The 17,282-nt window shown below is 44.7% G+C and overlaps 1 protein-coding gene across 9 annotated transcripts in view; it reads right to left on the bottom strand.

Annotated features, from left to right (window-relative positions):
- Window positions 1-17,282, bottom strand: part of RBFOX3 (RNA binding fox-1 homolog 3) — a 3,087,537-nt gene that overhangs the window by 28,947 nt on the left and 3,041,308 nt on the right. For all 9 annotated transcript variants that reach the window (XM_069655212.1, XM_069655215.1, XM_069655213.1 and 6 more), the window contains one exon: window positions 9,301-9,433. In XM_069655212.1, coding sequence (XP_069511313.1) covers window positions 9,301-9,433 — 133 coding nt within the window. The remainder of the gene's footprint in view (window positions 1-9,300; window positions 9,434-17,282) is intronic.

Genomic DNA, 17,282 nt, shown 5'->3' with positions numbered 1-17,282 from the left:
GCGATTTCTTTTGGCCTGGCAGAGCGTGTCCTTTGAAGCACTGGATCTCTCCCTGTGACTTGGTGGCAGGTCCTGTCCTGGGATGTGACAAGTCATGCCCAGGGAAGAGAAAGAAAGGCTTCTGCTCTGGCAAAGCCCAAAATTATATGTTTTGGGTGAAACTCGGTCCCAGTGAATGCACATAAGGCGTTGACAGGAAGTTCACTTTAAACCAAGTTGACAATAAAATAACACTAAAAGCTTTTTGCCAGTAGAATTGTGGATTTCCAGACACCACAACTAGACAAGGCCTATACTTAGTTATTAATGAGCTGCCACCAGGTAATGGGAGCACATAATTATATAATTTAATTTACAATCATGATTGCACACAGTTAAGGGCAGATTCTAGTTGCTGGAGATTTGGGCCTCATCAGTCTGTTGGCAGCAATGCAAGTGTCCATTTGCACTGCCAAGTGGCTAAACTACAAGGCAGCTGCTAAGGTGTATCAGTGGACACACCCAGCAGAGTACAGCAGAATCAGCAGGGAGCATTGTGAAAGGGGAGGGTGGTTCTGATTATCAGACCTCACTTTCAGAGACAGATCGACCAGCATCAGTGGCATTCTATCACGCTCTCTTCAATCTCGGAGATGGCATTGTGGTTACGTGGGCATTCTTTTATGGTCTGAGCAGCCCAACGTTTCAAACAGATGAGCCGGCAGCCGTGGCCGTCCATCCAGGAGATCGCCTGTTTCTGGCTCGGAGGCTGGGGCATGAAGTTGTGCCATCTGCGGCAAGTCGTTCTGCAGACTTTCAGTCATAAAGAGTGCCTTGAGCCGGATTGCTTTGTACTTCATTTGGGGGGAAATGACACGGTGCACTTAGGGAGGCGGGGTGTACAGTAGTTTTTGCTGAGCAAATTTGCATGGATGTGCTTTGTTTACCGGTCACTATTAATTTTGGTCTGAGATGATACCACACACTGCCTGGGGAGTAGGCGTCTCTGCACAGGCTCCGAATGGAGCAGTTCACAAATTGAACATTAAGTTGTCAAACGTGCCTTGTGACGCTCGTTTGCTGAACATCTGGCATGGGGTGTTGTCATTGTCTGCAAAAACCTTTTTTCACTCTGATGGGGTTCATTTATCGGAGAAGGGCACTGATGTTTTTTTCTGGAGACAATCTTTGGCCAGGTCTCGCTGCAATGACGCAGTGTGTGGCCGCTGGTAGGTGACCCGCACTGTAGCGGAAGTTCACAGGAGTCCTTCAAAGATTTTAGGAGAGAATGATACTAAAGTGTCAAATCGTCTTAAATTCATCTCTCAAGGTTGTGAGATGGGGCTCAGGCTCACACCCCACAGGTGCCCGATGGGTGTCAAGGGAAGGTGTCCATGGATGGTAACGGTTGCTCACCATTTGTTAACATGGCGTGACTCTTTTTTTTTTCTGTGGGGTCAGTGATGGCCTCATGCTTCATGTATTGAGTGGCCAAGCTAAGTGTGCTGTTATTCCTTTGACGGGTAAGTAAACACAGGAATCATTTACATGTAGAGATTTTCTTGTTTTCGTGTTTCGCTTTCCTATGTCCCTTCCACAGGGGCCTTGACCTAATGGGCTTGAACATTATATCCGCAGTAAGAAGTCCCATGTTTATGTTTAATGTTTGAGGATTCTATTAGGCACTACCTTCAAGTAACTGAGTGTTAGAAGTTGTGCCATGGTGAAACGATGTACTAATCTGTGAAAACCTTATGAAAATGAAACGTGTAGTGTCCAATCTATGGACACTCCTATCCCCTGCAGACCTTAGAGCTGATACCTCAGCCAAATATTTGTTTTAAATTGGAAAAATTCAAGATAAGTACAAGACAGTGTCTCATTAACATAATTCCATTGGAGTCTTTCAATTTTCTTTAATCATCATTCTTTAAATGTTCATGTAACAGCCAGTAGTACTCAACGCATTTTCGGGATATATTCACTTTCTTTAGGAGCAAGAATCTACAGCCAAAAACACAGACAGACCCCTTCTTTTTTATGTACAACTTTTTCACATGAATAAATGATTACATATCACCCTAGTGATAGTCGTACATCTCATTGTAAATCCACGTGGTCAACATGCCAAGAGGTTTACAGACTAAGTCCTGTGGTGTAGCGTGAGCTTCCCTCAGGGGATTTGTTGGTGTATGTGATAAACCAAGTATCCATGAAGCAAGCAAAAACAAGCTCACAGTCATCCCGATTGTGTCCCCAGTGTATTAGATGGGAAATATCCCAGAAATGACATGCAACTTCTTTGGTTGAGTACCAGAGATCTCAGAAAATACCAAAGGGTTTGAGGGTATATTTACGACCCACCTTGTGTAAAGATAGCAATGGGTTTGTTTAAAAGTGGGATCAGATTCTTAATAAGGGCTCCTTGGATTTTATTTTCCTCACTATTGAGGAACTTTCAAAATCTTTGAATATAATTGAGAAAGAAATGACTGAATTAAAAACACATTTGAGCTTGTTCAAAACTGATTTAGAACTGACCTCAACTTTGGAGGATATTAATAAGAAACTTGCTTCCAACAAGCGTGATTTAGAACAAAGAAAGTTGAGAAAATTCAAATGGGATACATTCGACTATATGAATGATATTGAGTATTCCTGGAAGGAGTACTACACACAGAGAAACCATAACACATTCCCCAATCCACATTCTGGTCAGTCAAGCTCAGATAACAGCAATTATATTAGTGTAGGGGACCCAACCCCGGTCGATAGAGATCAGGAATACTAATAAGTAATCCGACATTCTGTGTAGTGACACATCGGCCTATAATCCCAGGGACCAGTACTGTACTCACCCAAAAAGAAACAGTTCCTTTTTTAGAAAAAAAGAAGAAATGGGTGAGGCAAAAAGACCAACACATCAAAGAAACAAATAACAGTGAAAGAAAATATTGTGATTAATATATTTAGCAAACCTTTGACTGATGGAAAATTAGAAGTCCTCACCGAGGACTTTCTTTTGTTCCCACATCTACCATTATCCCATTAATGAAATTAAAATCTTGATACAAACTATAGTGGATAAGGCATTTGAGAAGGACTGGATCAATGACAGAACCAGCAGTTTTTTTATTAATCAATTCCCCATTACTCCGTTTTTTTATGGGCTCCAAAAGGCCCATAAACACCAGACAAGACCACCAGTTATACCCATTGAGACAGGGGTCGAGAGTATTTTTGATCCCTTGGCCATTTATGTGGATAGAATCTTAAAACCACTTGTCCAAGGTATCCCGACATACTTGAGGAACACTACATATTTTTGAAGTGCATAAATGAGATTGAGACATTGACACCAGAATGTTTGCTCTTCTCACATGATGTGGGAAGTGTATACACATCATTCCCCACAATGAGGGAGTCGAGGGTAAAGAGCTGTTGAATTCTGAAAAAAGTGAGAGGCAGTAAACAATTATTGAATTAACTAATATTATCTTGTTCAACAACTACTTTCAATATCGGGGTAAATTCTATGCGCAAGCATTGGGAACATCAATGGGGTCAGCAATGGCCCCAGCATATGCTAACATTTTTATGTATGTCTTTGAAAAGACTTTTGTACTAGATTATCCAGAGTGGTCCATTAAGATATTGACTTCTTGGAAAAGGTATATTGATAGCATGTTTGGCATTTGGTGTGGATCTAAACAAGAGTTGATAGCCTTCTTTGAATAACTGAACCAAGTGCATTCCCATATTAAGTTCACTTTAGAAATAGGGACACCAGACATACATTTTTTGGATGTCCAGCTTTCAATTGTAGAGGAGAGAGTGATCACAACAATAAGCCACCCACCAACTGATGTTAACAACCTACTACACTATGCAAGCTTTCATCCAAGAGCCATGACCACGAGCTTTCCTTATAGCCAGATGTTGAGACTCAAAAGAATTATCTCAGACCCAGAAGTCTTCAACAAAGAATGTATAGACCTTATCAAAAGATTTAGTAGAAGAGGTTATCCTGCAGAGATATTGGGTGAGGCAATATCACGAATGGCACAAGTACCTAAGGAGTCGTAATTACACCTAGACATAGAAATACAGAGACACCATTGTTATATATCTCTACATTTTCAAGACAGAGCTTTCAAATTAGCAACATACTTAAAATGAATTGGTGCATCTTGCAACATGATCCCTTACTTCTTACACTGTTTTCTACACCTCCTATGATGGCTTATAAATGAGGGACAAATCTAAAAGATAAATTGGTACTGGCAGAGAGACCCCACAGACCCCAAATAGACAGACAATCTATTTTGAGAAATCAAAAGAAAGGCACATTTTCCTGCCTTACATGGAGCCATTGTAATAATGTGATACAAGGGAAGAGTATCTCACATCCTCATACAGGAAAGAAGATTCCCCTACATGACTATGCCACCTGCACAACATCTGGTGTTATTTATAGCATCAAGTGTCTTTGTGGGCTTCTATATGTAGGGCAAACAGTAAGGACAGCTTGTGAGAGGTGGACTAAACATGTCTAATGTACGTTTCAACAGCACTTCAAAGATCAAGGATACTCAATTGTACAGATGCAATTTACAATATTGGAGGTGATTAAACGCCCCCTTAGGGGTGGTGATTTCAATACTCGTCTGTCTCAGAGAGAAATGTTTTGGATTCGTCTGTTGGATACGGTATATCCAAAGGTCTGAACTGTTTCATCTAGTGTGTAGTTGAATATAGATCACATTGACTAGTTCTGATATTGTAGATTGTGAATGGATAGTACCTGTACCATATTATATTTAATTTATACAGATTGATACATGTATGAGAGTAGAATGTGGCAATGACATTCTGTAAGGTTAATATGCCATTATGAGAGGGTTTCCTCCCAGTAAGGATTATGAATGCATCCTTATGGTGATTGGACTCTATTTCACTAATGACAATGTGGACTGCTTATGCATTTAATTGAGAAATTGCTCGAGAACACAACTGTTTGTAAAGAACTGGGCACTTCAGAGTTCCATTCTGGGATCTGTCTTTGTTTACTATACATTATTTATTATTTATGCAACATGATTTAGTTAGCTTGTGATGCTATGTCATGGATTACATAATACATTAATGGGGAACATTGTGATCATGACCTTTACACGATATGGGCTGAAGTTCAATCCCGTTGGTGAGTGGCTAGTTCATTAGCACTCTATACAAGGAATATGGTTTACAGTTCATTAGTCGAATGCACTAGATTCCGGATAACCCTTTTTTTAAATATTTGAAAATCTGGTTTTGCACCAGAATCCCATGTAGGAGTTTTGTTGAATACAACTTTATACCTTCTTCACTATGATATTTAGCGGTAGACGCATACGTGTGACTGTACTATAAAGATGATGTAGAATGCGCTTAGGTTTAATTTATAGCTATCATTGAATCACTCAATGTCACAATGGCCGCTATATTAGCATGGGATGGAGAACACGACTAAATCACGGATTCACGTGATGCGTATAAGCTCATGTGACCGTTCCAGGAAGTAGTTTTGTTGTAAATAGCAGTGGAACCTGGGCATTACGGAGACACGATAGCAGCGGCGACAATGTTCATTACTGATTCTATTATCCAAGGTGAGCGGGAGAGAGAATGTATCTATCTATATGGAATCAGTACGATTTGACTTCTATAAATTGTGGGAACTTTACGACGCAAGACTAGCGGCCGTGATTTCAAAATTACACGAAAACGGTACTAAACTTTTACTGTTGTAGAAGCTACATTTCGGGTAACTGATCCGAATGTTGGGAATATTGAGGACTCCGGAATAGAGCATCCAGAGAATCTATGGTCTGAGCCAATGGGAATTTATTTGAAGGCTCAGGTGAGTTTTGACACCATACTAACTTTGCACGTTTGAATATTAATCAGGAGTTATTGCTTTGGCTGACCATTTGTTTAATAAAATCCTCTTATCCTATAATTTGTTCCCATCGAATACGATTATTGGCTGAAAAACAGTTGACTCTGCCAGGTAGGCTTAATGGTTCTACCTGTCCAGCACACTGATTTGGGTGATAAACAAGAGAAGGCTCCAAATACACTGGGGACACAATCGGGATGACTGCGAGCTTGTTTTTGCTTGCTTCATGGATACTTGGTTTATCACATACACCAACAAATCCCCTGAGGGAAGCTCACGCTACACCACAGGACTTAGTCTGTAAACCTCGTGGATTTACAATGAGATGTACGACTATCACTAGGGTGATATGTAATCATTTATTCATGTGAAAAAGTTGTATATATAAGAGATTGGGTTTGCCTATGTTGTCGTCTGCAGATTTTTGCTCCTGAAGAAGGGGAATAGATCCCCTAAATGTGTTGAATACTACTGGCTGTTACTTGAACATTCAAAGAATGGCGAATAAAGAAAATTGTAAGACGCCGTGGAATTTTGTTAATGAGACATTCTGCCTCATTACAACCCTGGCGGAATGGGTTTAACAGTGCCGGTAATGGTGCCGGTTCCGTTAAACCCATTCCGCCCTATTACGAGGTCCCCTAGCGGGACCCGGTAAGGGCGCCTGGTAAAACCAGGCATCCTTACTGGGTCCCGCGAGGGGAAAAGGGAGCTAACAACGGTCCCGTTATTAACAGGCCCGTTGTTAGCTCCCTCCCTATTCCCATTGAGCCCTATGGGGGCTCGAATGGGGATGGGTATTTTGAATGAAGAATTAGCGGGTCCTCCAAGGTTGGAATGGCCCGGTAATTCCTCATTCAAGGAACCCGGACCCAAGTTTGGAGGCATGGCTACCTCCAAACTCGTAATGAGGCCCATTGTCTTGTATATATCTTGAATTTTGATAATTTAAAACAAATATTTGATTGATTGATTGATTGTTTATTTATATAGCGCCTATACACAATGTGTTTCAAAGCCGATATATCAGCACTAAGGTGTGCAATGGACGGGAGTGTCCATAGATTGGACACTACACGTTTCATATTTTGTTATGGCTTCGTATCAGGCTGGTATTCCTCTGCATTCATGTCTCGGGAGGATAGTTTAAGGGCAAAGTGCTCACCTTGGAAGCAAGACGACACGGTATGCGCTTAGAAACCTCTGGTATTAAGCACGTTATAAATGAAAATACTATAAATGTGTCTGGATCCAAGGATACACAAAGAGGGCTAACGTGCTTATAATGATATGATATGATATGATATGTCATTTATAGCGCGCCAGTCACACAAGTGTTTCTAGGTGCGATAAGGAGAAAGGCCCTCATCATAGCACAACACATGGTCACTTAAAAACAGCAAATCTGCCGTGCAAGTCACTGACAGCTTTAAGTCAACATCAGCAAGCAAGGTTTGGAAAATCAAAATCCAGGTGTACAGTGAAACCCCACTGGAAGCATTACAGCCTAAGCTCCAGGTGGGTTTCTCTTTGGCGATACGATGTAATGCAATGTACAGTGGTCTTGTATAGTGTGACTTCTGCCATCTTGGCTGCCTCTCGTGGAAGCATCACTCTCTGGGAAGCACCCACCAGGGGTCTCATGCACTTCTGGCTAATTTCCGTGGCGTGAGATATTCTGACATATCTCTTTCATTTTAAGAAACCCCACCTCAACTTCTGGGCAGGAGAGGAGACAGAAACTCTGGTCGATGACTCCACAATCAGAGTCAACAGGTTAGGGTGGGAGGCTTAGCTCTGGTTTCATCCCCACTCTCCCCTTTCATCACACCCACAACACTAGACAAGCACTGGCTATGACAACAGTTTGGGCTTCTGTGTGGGCATGGAAAAGGCATTTGCCAGGCACTGCCATAGTGGTATTAACTGGCCATTAATGGTAGCAGCAGCAAACTAGTGCAAGGACCTGGACAAATAATACCAGTGTCTGGCTAATGCCTAATAATTATGCACAAGTCAAAACTGTTGGCTTTGCCAATACTTGTTTTTAACAGGACTTGTAAATAGAGGGGCTGTAGGCAGACCTGGCTAATGTATTTTTATTACACCAGTAGCAAATCTACAGCTCCGACTAAGTAATTCACTCTAAGACTGCTTTGGAAAAGTACTGGGAGGCACTTCGAGCAAAACATATGATGTTACATCTTGATAAAGCTAGCTGAAAGAGTTCTCAGCAGGATGTTTTTTGGGCAGGGCGGGAGAGTAAGTGGGTGGGAACGGCCATAGGGCTTAGCATGGCCATGGGCATTGAAAGTGTCAGTAAATAAGCAAACACCAACTACAAGCTTTGTGCCTCCGCATATACGATTTCTCCCGAACTTTAATGCAATAGTTTCAGTTTAGCGCCACCTGTAGGCAGAAACTAATGAACATCCTACCTTTAGCCGTGCATAGTGTTCCTCTCAGCCATTTTCATTCTTCCATTCGCCCACTGGCCCCCCGACCACACACAGCCACGGGCATCCCCGTAAAGTCTGACGTGACACACATCTGTATGCAGGCACCTACAGAAACACAGCATAGCACACACACCTGCTGGTCCTTGACGAGAGCCCTCATGGACATACGCTGGCACAGCCATGCTGGCACAGTCTCACCCTGGCAAAGGCACCCACGGACACGCTGCTGTAGATAGCCACACACACACACACTCGAACACAAACACTGACACTGCACGATCTGAATGACACAAGGCCTAGTAAGCTTGTTTGTCATGTCCTCTATCTGTCTTCCCTCCCTTGTCTTGTCGCGCCTAGAAACGCTGGTGTATAGGCGCGTTATAAATGACATATATCATATAGCATAGCATAGAATGTTGCACATCAAATAATTCAAAGAACAGACACTAGTAGAGCATCTAGAAATAAAAGTTAATTCAGGAAGGGAATGGTCAAAGGACAAGTGGTGTCTTAAAGTGGGAGCAGGGCAACCCCCAAACTCACTTTCCACCTGAGATTGGATGGGAGTGAGTTGCTGTAAGGAATTTGGGACCGCCCTTTGCACCGCGTGGTGGGCCAGTGCGGGCTGCAAGGCCCTGGGCGGGAGGGTCCGTGGGCACACTGGGTCCGAGCCCATAAAGCGTTGACTGAGAGTCCCTCTGCGACCCCCCTACACGTCCCCCACGTGATCCATAGCTCTCAACTCACACGCTTTTGGCGGGTGTCACCCGCCTTGTAAAGGGCTGTATCACCCGCCAAGCGTCCTGCACGCCCATTCATTCCAATGGGCGTTTCACCCGCCAAAAACAAAATCGGGTGATTTCACCCGCCTTTGCAGCACAAATGGTTGAGAGCCATGCCTGATCCTTGCTCAATACTCACGTTCCATAGGTCGGGATGGGCGGAGGCGGCGGCGCTGCACGGAAGGTGTTGTACACAGCACGGCCCCGCCCTCGTAAGTGGGCCCCTCGGTATGCGACTGTAGTCCCTGCTGCTGGGTAAGGAAACCCTGTAACTGAAGAGAGGAAATGGCAGTTAATAGAGGAGTGGCAGGAGCTCGCGCCAGCAGCCTAAAACTGTCAGGATGGATATGATTCCACGTGAAGCAATTCCTTATCTGCAGGTGCAGTTAAACAGGTTCCTATGAGATGTTATTTAAACCTTTATTTGTCGTTTTCCATGAAAGAGAAGAAACAGACACTACATATTGTCAGAGCAAGCTGAGCAGCATATCTGCTGCACTTGTGTGATAAGCAACGAATGAGATACATGTAGCCCGTATGTATCTAGCATTATTATCACGTATCATGGGCTAGGCTGCCTCGATGGACAGTTATAAGCATCGTGGGTAAATCATAGCCGGGCTGTACAGTTCATTAGAGTGGCAGTAGAGCCAGTGCGTATTCCCGAGCGCTCATGGGACAATGCCCCCAGGGTTGGAGGCCCATCCTTGAGTTGTGTTCTACACAGAGAGCCTGTAACGATAGCCCAGGAATCCCTGGGCCTGGAGCTTGGTGGTATCACCCCCTCTGCCCCCCCCCTAAGACTCTTCCTGGTCTTAACTTGTGGAGCTCGGACACTCAGCCATTTACAGGCCTTCTGCAGCTTCGCGCGGAGCAGCGCGGTGGCAGTACATATTCAAGCTCTGTTTTCAGTTCCATGTGATAATATCCCTGCAAAAAGGTCGGGTGGCACAAAAGTCACTGCAAAAAGGCAGTGGTTGGCAGCAAGGACATAACTGTGAACCAGCGGCGGGCAACCCCCTTTTTAAAAGTACTTACCCCCTTTTTTTCTTCCCACCAAGTGGAACAGGGGACAGCCCCGCTTCCCTTATCAATGGTCACCACACGTAATGTCGCCATGGCCTTTTCCCGGCGACTATATGGATAGCGACCCTTTGTGTGGGGGTAATATTACCGGATACCCTTTTTTCTAACTGGACTGGACATCGCCCAATAAGCACATGTTCGGGTCGCACGGGACCAGGCACGGGACCAAGGATTCAAATACATGGTGGATCTTGTCAGTTACCGCTTCCCAGCAAGACTCTACTTTACCAGGTGGGGTGTGCACAGTCTGGCCCTCTTGCTGCGTCCATCTCAGGAAGCGGAAGTGGGGAGTGACATGCGCAGTGCAAGAAGGAAAGTCTATCATTCTATGCTTATAGTCTACAGGGATCCTCTCGGGGTGCTTGCAGGCAATATTGCAGATCTTATCTGAAAGTAGGCCACTCAGACATCTCTCTCATCTTTCCCTTGTACTAGGAACAATAACCCATTCAGAAGCAACCATTTTGCATAATATAGGAATAGAGTGTCTTTGTGAAGGGACAGCTATAAGGGAAGTCAATACAAGTTTTTCTTTGGGGGCGCTAGGGCAGGAGAGAGGAAGCCGGGACACCTCACCTCGGGTTCTCTGATAAAAGAAGGAATACTTCATCGTTGTACCCCCTGCCTCTGCAAACTCAGCCAGTGTGAGGAACTCAGCCAGTGTGAGGAACTCAGCCAGTGTGAGGAACTCGCCAGTGTGAGGAACTCAGCCAGTGTGATGAACTCAGCCAGTGTGAGGAACTCAGCCAGTGCGATGAACTCAGACATTGTGAGGAACTCAGCCAGTGTGAGGTACTCGGCCAGTGTGAGGAACTCGCCAGTGTGAGGAACTCAGCCAGTGCGAGGAACTCAGCCAGTGTGAGGAACTCCGCCAGTGTGAGGAACTCAGCCAGTGCGATGAACTCAGCCAGTGCGAGGAACTCCGCCAGTGTGATGAAATCAGCCAGTGTGATGAAATCAGCCAGTGTGAGGAACTCAGCCAGTGTGATGAACTCAGCAAGTGTGAGGAAATCAGCCAGTGTGAGGAACTCGGCCAGTGTGAGGAACTCAGCCAGTGTGAGGAACTCGCCCGTGTGAGGAACTCGGCCAGTGTGAGGAACTCAGCCAGTGTGAGAAACTCAGCCAGTGTGAGGAACTCGCCCGTGTGAGGAACTCAGCCAGTGTGATGAACTCAGCCAGTGTGACGAACTCAGCCAGTGTGAGGAACTCGGCCAGTGTGAGGAACTCGCCCGTGTGAGAAACTCAGCCAGTGTGAGGAACTCAGCCAGTGTGAGGAACCTTCCCATCTACATAGATCTTGAGGTTTAATGTATCCAGGTTTGGCCACTTGTCGCTTTACACCTCTTCCAAACGATGCCTCCATGTGCCAGATTCTATTAATAAATATGCTAAGCGATATGAAAGGGTCGCAGCCCATATTTTGCAGTAGCCTGCTTCGGGGGGTGACGGCTGCCTGTCCATATTGAAAGAGGACCGTGGTGGATGGGGGAAGCCTAGGAGAGCCCGAGTTAGAGGGTATACAGTGTTAATAACGAAAAATAAATAAAGACTAACATATTCAAAGACACATGAGTAACAACAAAAAAGTCAAATTTTTTAGTAAAAGTATATATCGGGGTGGGTAAGGGATTAAAATGTCCGGGGTACACAAGGGGAGGGTAATAAAAAAGCTGTAAAACAGGGCTTTTGGGGGGCCCAAATGAAAAAAATAGAACACATTGTTTTTCATTATTAAAATGTCACTGAACATGTATGTTGTTATTTTGGTTGTCGTTATAAACACATGGAACCGAGTTGGAGTGACTGAAGATATCTCTGCCTTACCTATCGCTAGAGTGACTGAAGATATCACTGTCGTCCCTATTGCTAGAGTGACTGAAGATATCACTGCCCTCCCTATTGCCAGAGTGACTGAAGAAATCACTGTCGTCCCTATTGCTAGAGTGACTGAAGATATCACTGACCTCGCTATTGCTAGAGCGACTGAAGATATCACTGTCCTCCCTATTGCTAGAGTGACTGAAGAAATCACTGTCGTCCCTATTGCTAGAGTGACTGAAGATATCACTGACCTCGCTATTGCTAGAGCGACTGAAGATATCACTGTCCTCCCTATTGCTAGAGTGACTGAAGATATCACTGTCGTCCCTATTGCTCGAGTGACTGAAGATATCACTGTCGTCCCTATTGCTAGAGTGACTGAAGATATCACTGTCGTCCCTATTGCTAGAGTGACTGAAGATATCACTGCCCTCCCTATTGCCAGAGTGACTGAAGATATCACTGCCCTCGTTATTGCGAGAGTGAGTGAAGATTTCACTGCCCTCCCCATTGCTAAAGTTACTGAAGATATCACTGCCCTCCCTATTGCTAGAGCGACTGAAGATATCACTGCCCTCCCTATTGCTGGAGTGACTGAATATATCACTGCCCTCGCTATTGCTAGAGCGACTGAAGATATCACTGCCCTCCTATTGCTAAAGTGATTGAAGATATCACTGCTCTCCCTATTGCTAGAGTGACTGAAGATATCACTGCCCTCTCCATTGCTAAAGTGACTGAAGATATCACTACCCTCCCTATTGCTAGAGTGATTGAAGATATCACTGCCCTCCTTATTGCCAGAGTGACTGAAGATATCACTGCCCTCGCTATTGAGAGAGTGACTGAAGATATCACTGCCCTCGCTATTGAGAGAGTGACTGAAGATATCACTGCCCTCCCTATTGCTGGAGTGACTGAAGATATCACTGCCCTCCCTATTGCTAAAGTGACTGAAGATATCACCGCCCTCCCTATTGCTAGTGCGACTGAAGATATCACTGCCTCCCTATTGCTGGAGTGACTGAAGATATCACTGCCCTCGCTATTGCTAGAGCGACTGAAGATATCACTGCCCTCCCTATTGCTAAAGTGATTGAAGATATCACTGCCCTCCCTATTGCTAGAGTGACTGAAGATATCACTGCCCTCCCCATTGCTAAAGTGACTGAGGATATCACTACCCTCCCTATTGCTAGAGTGATTGAAGATATCACTGCCCTCCTTATTGCCAGGGTGACTGAAGATATCACTGCCCTCGCTATTGAGAGAGTGACTGAAGATATCACTGTCCTCCCTATTGCTAAAGTGACTGAAGATATCACTGCCCTCCCTATTGCTAGAGTGACTGAAGATATCACTACACTCCCTATTGCTAGAGTGACTGAAGATATCACTGCCCTCCTTATTGCTAGAGTGACTGAAGATATCACTGCCCTCCATATTGCTAAAGTGACTGAAGATATCACTGCCCTCCCTATTGCTAGAGTGATTGAAGATATCACCACCATCCTTATTGCTAGAGTGACTGAAGATATCACTGCTGTCCTTATTGCCAGCTGTTGTGCATACCAAACCTTTGCCACAATCAAGGTGTGATTTGACTGACTCGTGCAATGTGGCAGTATATTTCCAGGTTCGGGATCCCCAACCCACCTTTACCCATGGGAAAAGTCTACATCTCCCACATCACCATAGATACCCCCACCCACGCCCATACTCATTTCAAAAGTAGCAACAAGAGCCATGTAAACTAAGATCTATGGACTGTGATTGGCACATTGATGAAAATATAAAGCAATTTATAAGGACAGCCGCATCTTGAGCCCGGTCCCAGTTCTATCCAATTGGATAAGTCCCCATTTATATACATTTTAGCTCTTGGCAGTGTTTATAATAGTTTTTTTAGGTTAAGAAATGGTTCAAGAGCTATCAATAAGGCGAAGAAACAACGCACATCATGATGTGTGGACTGGCCGGCTATAAACCAAGACTGATCTGGAAGAACAAGTGTGCTCATGAGGGCTCGAAATCTTATTGCAATGATTTTTGCAGTATTTTGTTGTCAACATTCAACAACGAGGGAGGTCGAGATGACGAACATTGAGTCGTATCTTTGCCTGTATTTGGGACTAATGTTAGGGAGGCTTCCCTGGGTGAAGCCAGAGGGGTTCCCATTTGAGCGGCTTCCTAGGAAATGTCTGATCACAGAGGGGGTAATAGGTCAGAGTATTCCTTGTAGCCCCCAGACCTCAGAACCTTACCACGCGTGAGTTCGGAGGATGCAATCTTAATAATAAGGCTACTTGGGGCTCTCTAAGATGATAAACTACCCATGCTAACTCCACCCCATCCAAGTATGCCTCAGGTTGATTGGGAGAGACTTCATCCCAGCTAGTATATGGCGTTGCATAAAACTTGGAAAATGCCTGCTCAATATTCTCTGGATGGTTCACAATATTCCCCCGATGACAAGTTCCTCCATTCCATCAGCTTGGTATTTCCCTTTGAGGGTCTAGGAAAGTGGCGTACCAGGATGATCACCTTCTCCATGTTTTTTTGAGGCATATTTTAATTCCCCCTCAGCAGCAGCAGGCACCGGAGGTTGGTTAGGGTTAGCCTAAGATACCTCCAATGCCCGCAGCTCCAACGCCAGAGTATCCAGAGATCTTCTTAAGGATTTGAGGACCCCAACTCGGTGGCAATACACACACCCTTTGATAAAAAGACTGACGGGCCTCCCATACGGGGCCAATGCGGGCCACCGGCCCGGGTTATTCAGAATTAACTCCAGAATCAAGGTCCAAATAGCTTTTTTAAAACATGTGCCAGAGAATCTCTAGTCACTTTCTGGACTAGGGGAAGAACGCCAATCATGTTTAATCAGGACTAGAGAGTGATCGCTACTGGGGACAGCAGCATAACCAAAGCAGTGTTCCACGGGCAATGCCCTGTGTTCACACAGTGGAAGTAGCGCACTACACAGGTAAAGAATACAGGGATCACAGCTCCATATATTGCATGTGATGCTGGTGTTGAAGCCTCAGTGAAATTGACTATGTATTCATGTTCAAGCTTGCAGGCTCTGAGAGGCTGAAAATCTTGGGTAGGTCAGATCTAAAAAGTTTGAAGTATCTGTTTTGTTAGTAGAATTCGAATTATTTTCAGCATTGATGGGGACATCATTTGGTATTTAACTCCATTATCAATGAGCATTTGCTTGACAGCATTGAATGTCCTCCTTGCTGCTACTACCATAGGACGATAATCTGGGAAGATGGATATTTTAGTGTTTTCAAAGAGAAGGGAGCCTTTATCATTCTCATGTGGCATTTTTAAAATCAGGTTATGTTCGCAATAATTGAATATTCTTGCTATGATCAGGCAGGGGTCAGCTTGGTCCCTGTTGACTCTTGACCCATTCGAGCTAGAGCATTAATGGGGGTAGAGTAACTTTAACGAGTTGATGATTCTAAACCGAGCTATTGTTTGCTATATTAACAACCGGTACAATATGGTTTGGCTTGATGCGCTATACAAATATCTTAATTAATTAATCAATCAATCAGTTAGGAACTGGGATGACAGCACAAGATGCCACAGTATTTCTGGCAGCTGCTTTTCCAGAAATGTGCCCGTTGATCCCTCAAACCTACGTTCCAGCATTCCAACAATCCTTATATTAATTTGGCGGTAGCGCAATTCCAGGTCCTCATTCTTGGCCATCATGCTCGCTATTTCCTTTTAGCCATCTCTGATTAAAGTCCATGAACAGCATCTTGCGTGTCACTTATTCATTTATTTTCCTCTATCCCTCTATCACATATCTGTGACATTTTATGTTCCCTTGCTTCAACCTTCATATTGCGGGAGTCCAACTTTCACTGAGGGTGTGGAGCATATTTAATTTCTTGCAGTAACTCCCCAAGATGCACCTCCTGCTGTTCAGACTGATTGGCCATATTGCTAGGGCTCTAAGTGGGCTCAGAGCCACAGGCTGTGGGGCGTTGCAATTTAGTCACTGTAAAGGTGGCAAGTTTCCCCTGTTTGGAAGACTGCTTCTGACCTCTTGCGCCTTTACTACTCCTATATGCAGCGTCGCTAATCTTTAGATATATGGCTCTGCTGCTTGTTGCCTCCTTTATTACGTCGACCTTGTAGGGGGGCCATGAACAATGCGCCCTGATGAGGTATTTACCTTCTAGGATGCAATGTCCAATACTATACTATCAGACAGACTCCCATGCTGACACCAGATCATTTACATGTGTGGAGGCAGATCACCTGTCCTTGTCAGGGGCTCTCTTCAAGACTGGTTGGGCTCCTGCCTTTTTTGTTATGTTGTGGACCATCAGGCACAATTTTCCCCTTGGTGCTGCCACCATCCTGGAACGGTGCTGGTCTCACTGGGCTCCAGCAGAGTTTACTTAATGGAGGCCCGCGTCCACTAAGAGCCTGAGCATGGTGGCGGCTTCTTTCTTCAAGCTCCTACCCAGTTGCTCTACCCTTTGCTATGCGACTAAGCTCCTATACGCTGCTCCGCACTGGGTCGCTTGCTATACCAGACCTCCTTCTCTGTGTGCATAAGGAACACACTGGTGCATCCGCTTCCTCCCAGCCTCCTAAACGTAATCTCAGAAGCCAGCTGCTGACGATACATATGGTTGCCTCCTCGTCACTGGAATATTGCTGAGATAAGCGGTTACCCCCTCATGGTAGTCAGCTTCTGCTTTTAAGCTCAGAGCAGTTTGGGCCCACCACGCCAGACACCCACTTTGTTGCTCAGGCTGCCTCTGTGTTCCCGAGCGCCGTTGCATTGCCACACTTCGGGCCACTCATTGGTCCACGACTCCTTCGCTGTTCCACCCTGTGCCCAGTGGTTGAAGTGGGTGGGAGCAGTGCTCCTCTACTCTTTTTTAAAGGTTTTACTGTTCTTCTACTTTTATCATAAAAAGAAACTGTTCCGGAATGGCTTTGTTATGCATTGTTTGCCTTTCACTGCCCTCACCTAATGCAACAAAATCAGCCACAGAGGCAGCACTTTGTGTCTAAATACTACTGACTCGGTTTATAGTCATTGCATCGAATTCCTACCATCGACATACCATTCCATCTAAAAAGATGAATTAAAATAAAGCATCAAATGCATTTTATTTTTTTAACGGGTTTTCCCCTCAATCCCCCCTTTTTAACCTTTAAACCCCATTATAATTA

The sequence above is a fragment of the Ambystoma mexicanum genome, chromosome 3q, assembly GCF_040938575.1.
Source record: "Ambystoma mexicanum isolate Mex_15411 chromosome 3q, UKY_AmexF1_1, whole genome shotgun sequence".
NCBI lineage: Eukaryota > Metazoa > Chordata > Amphibia > Caudata > Ambystomatidae > Ambystoma > Ambystoma mexicanum.
This window is presented reverse-complemented; position numbering and strand designations above follow the sequence as displayed.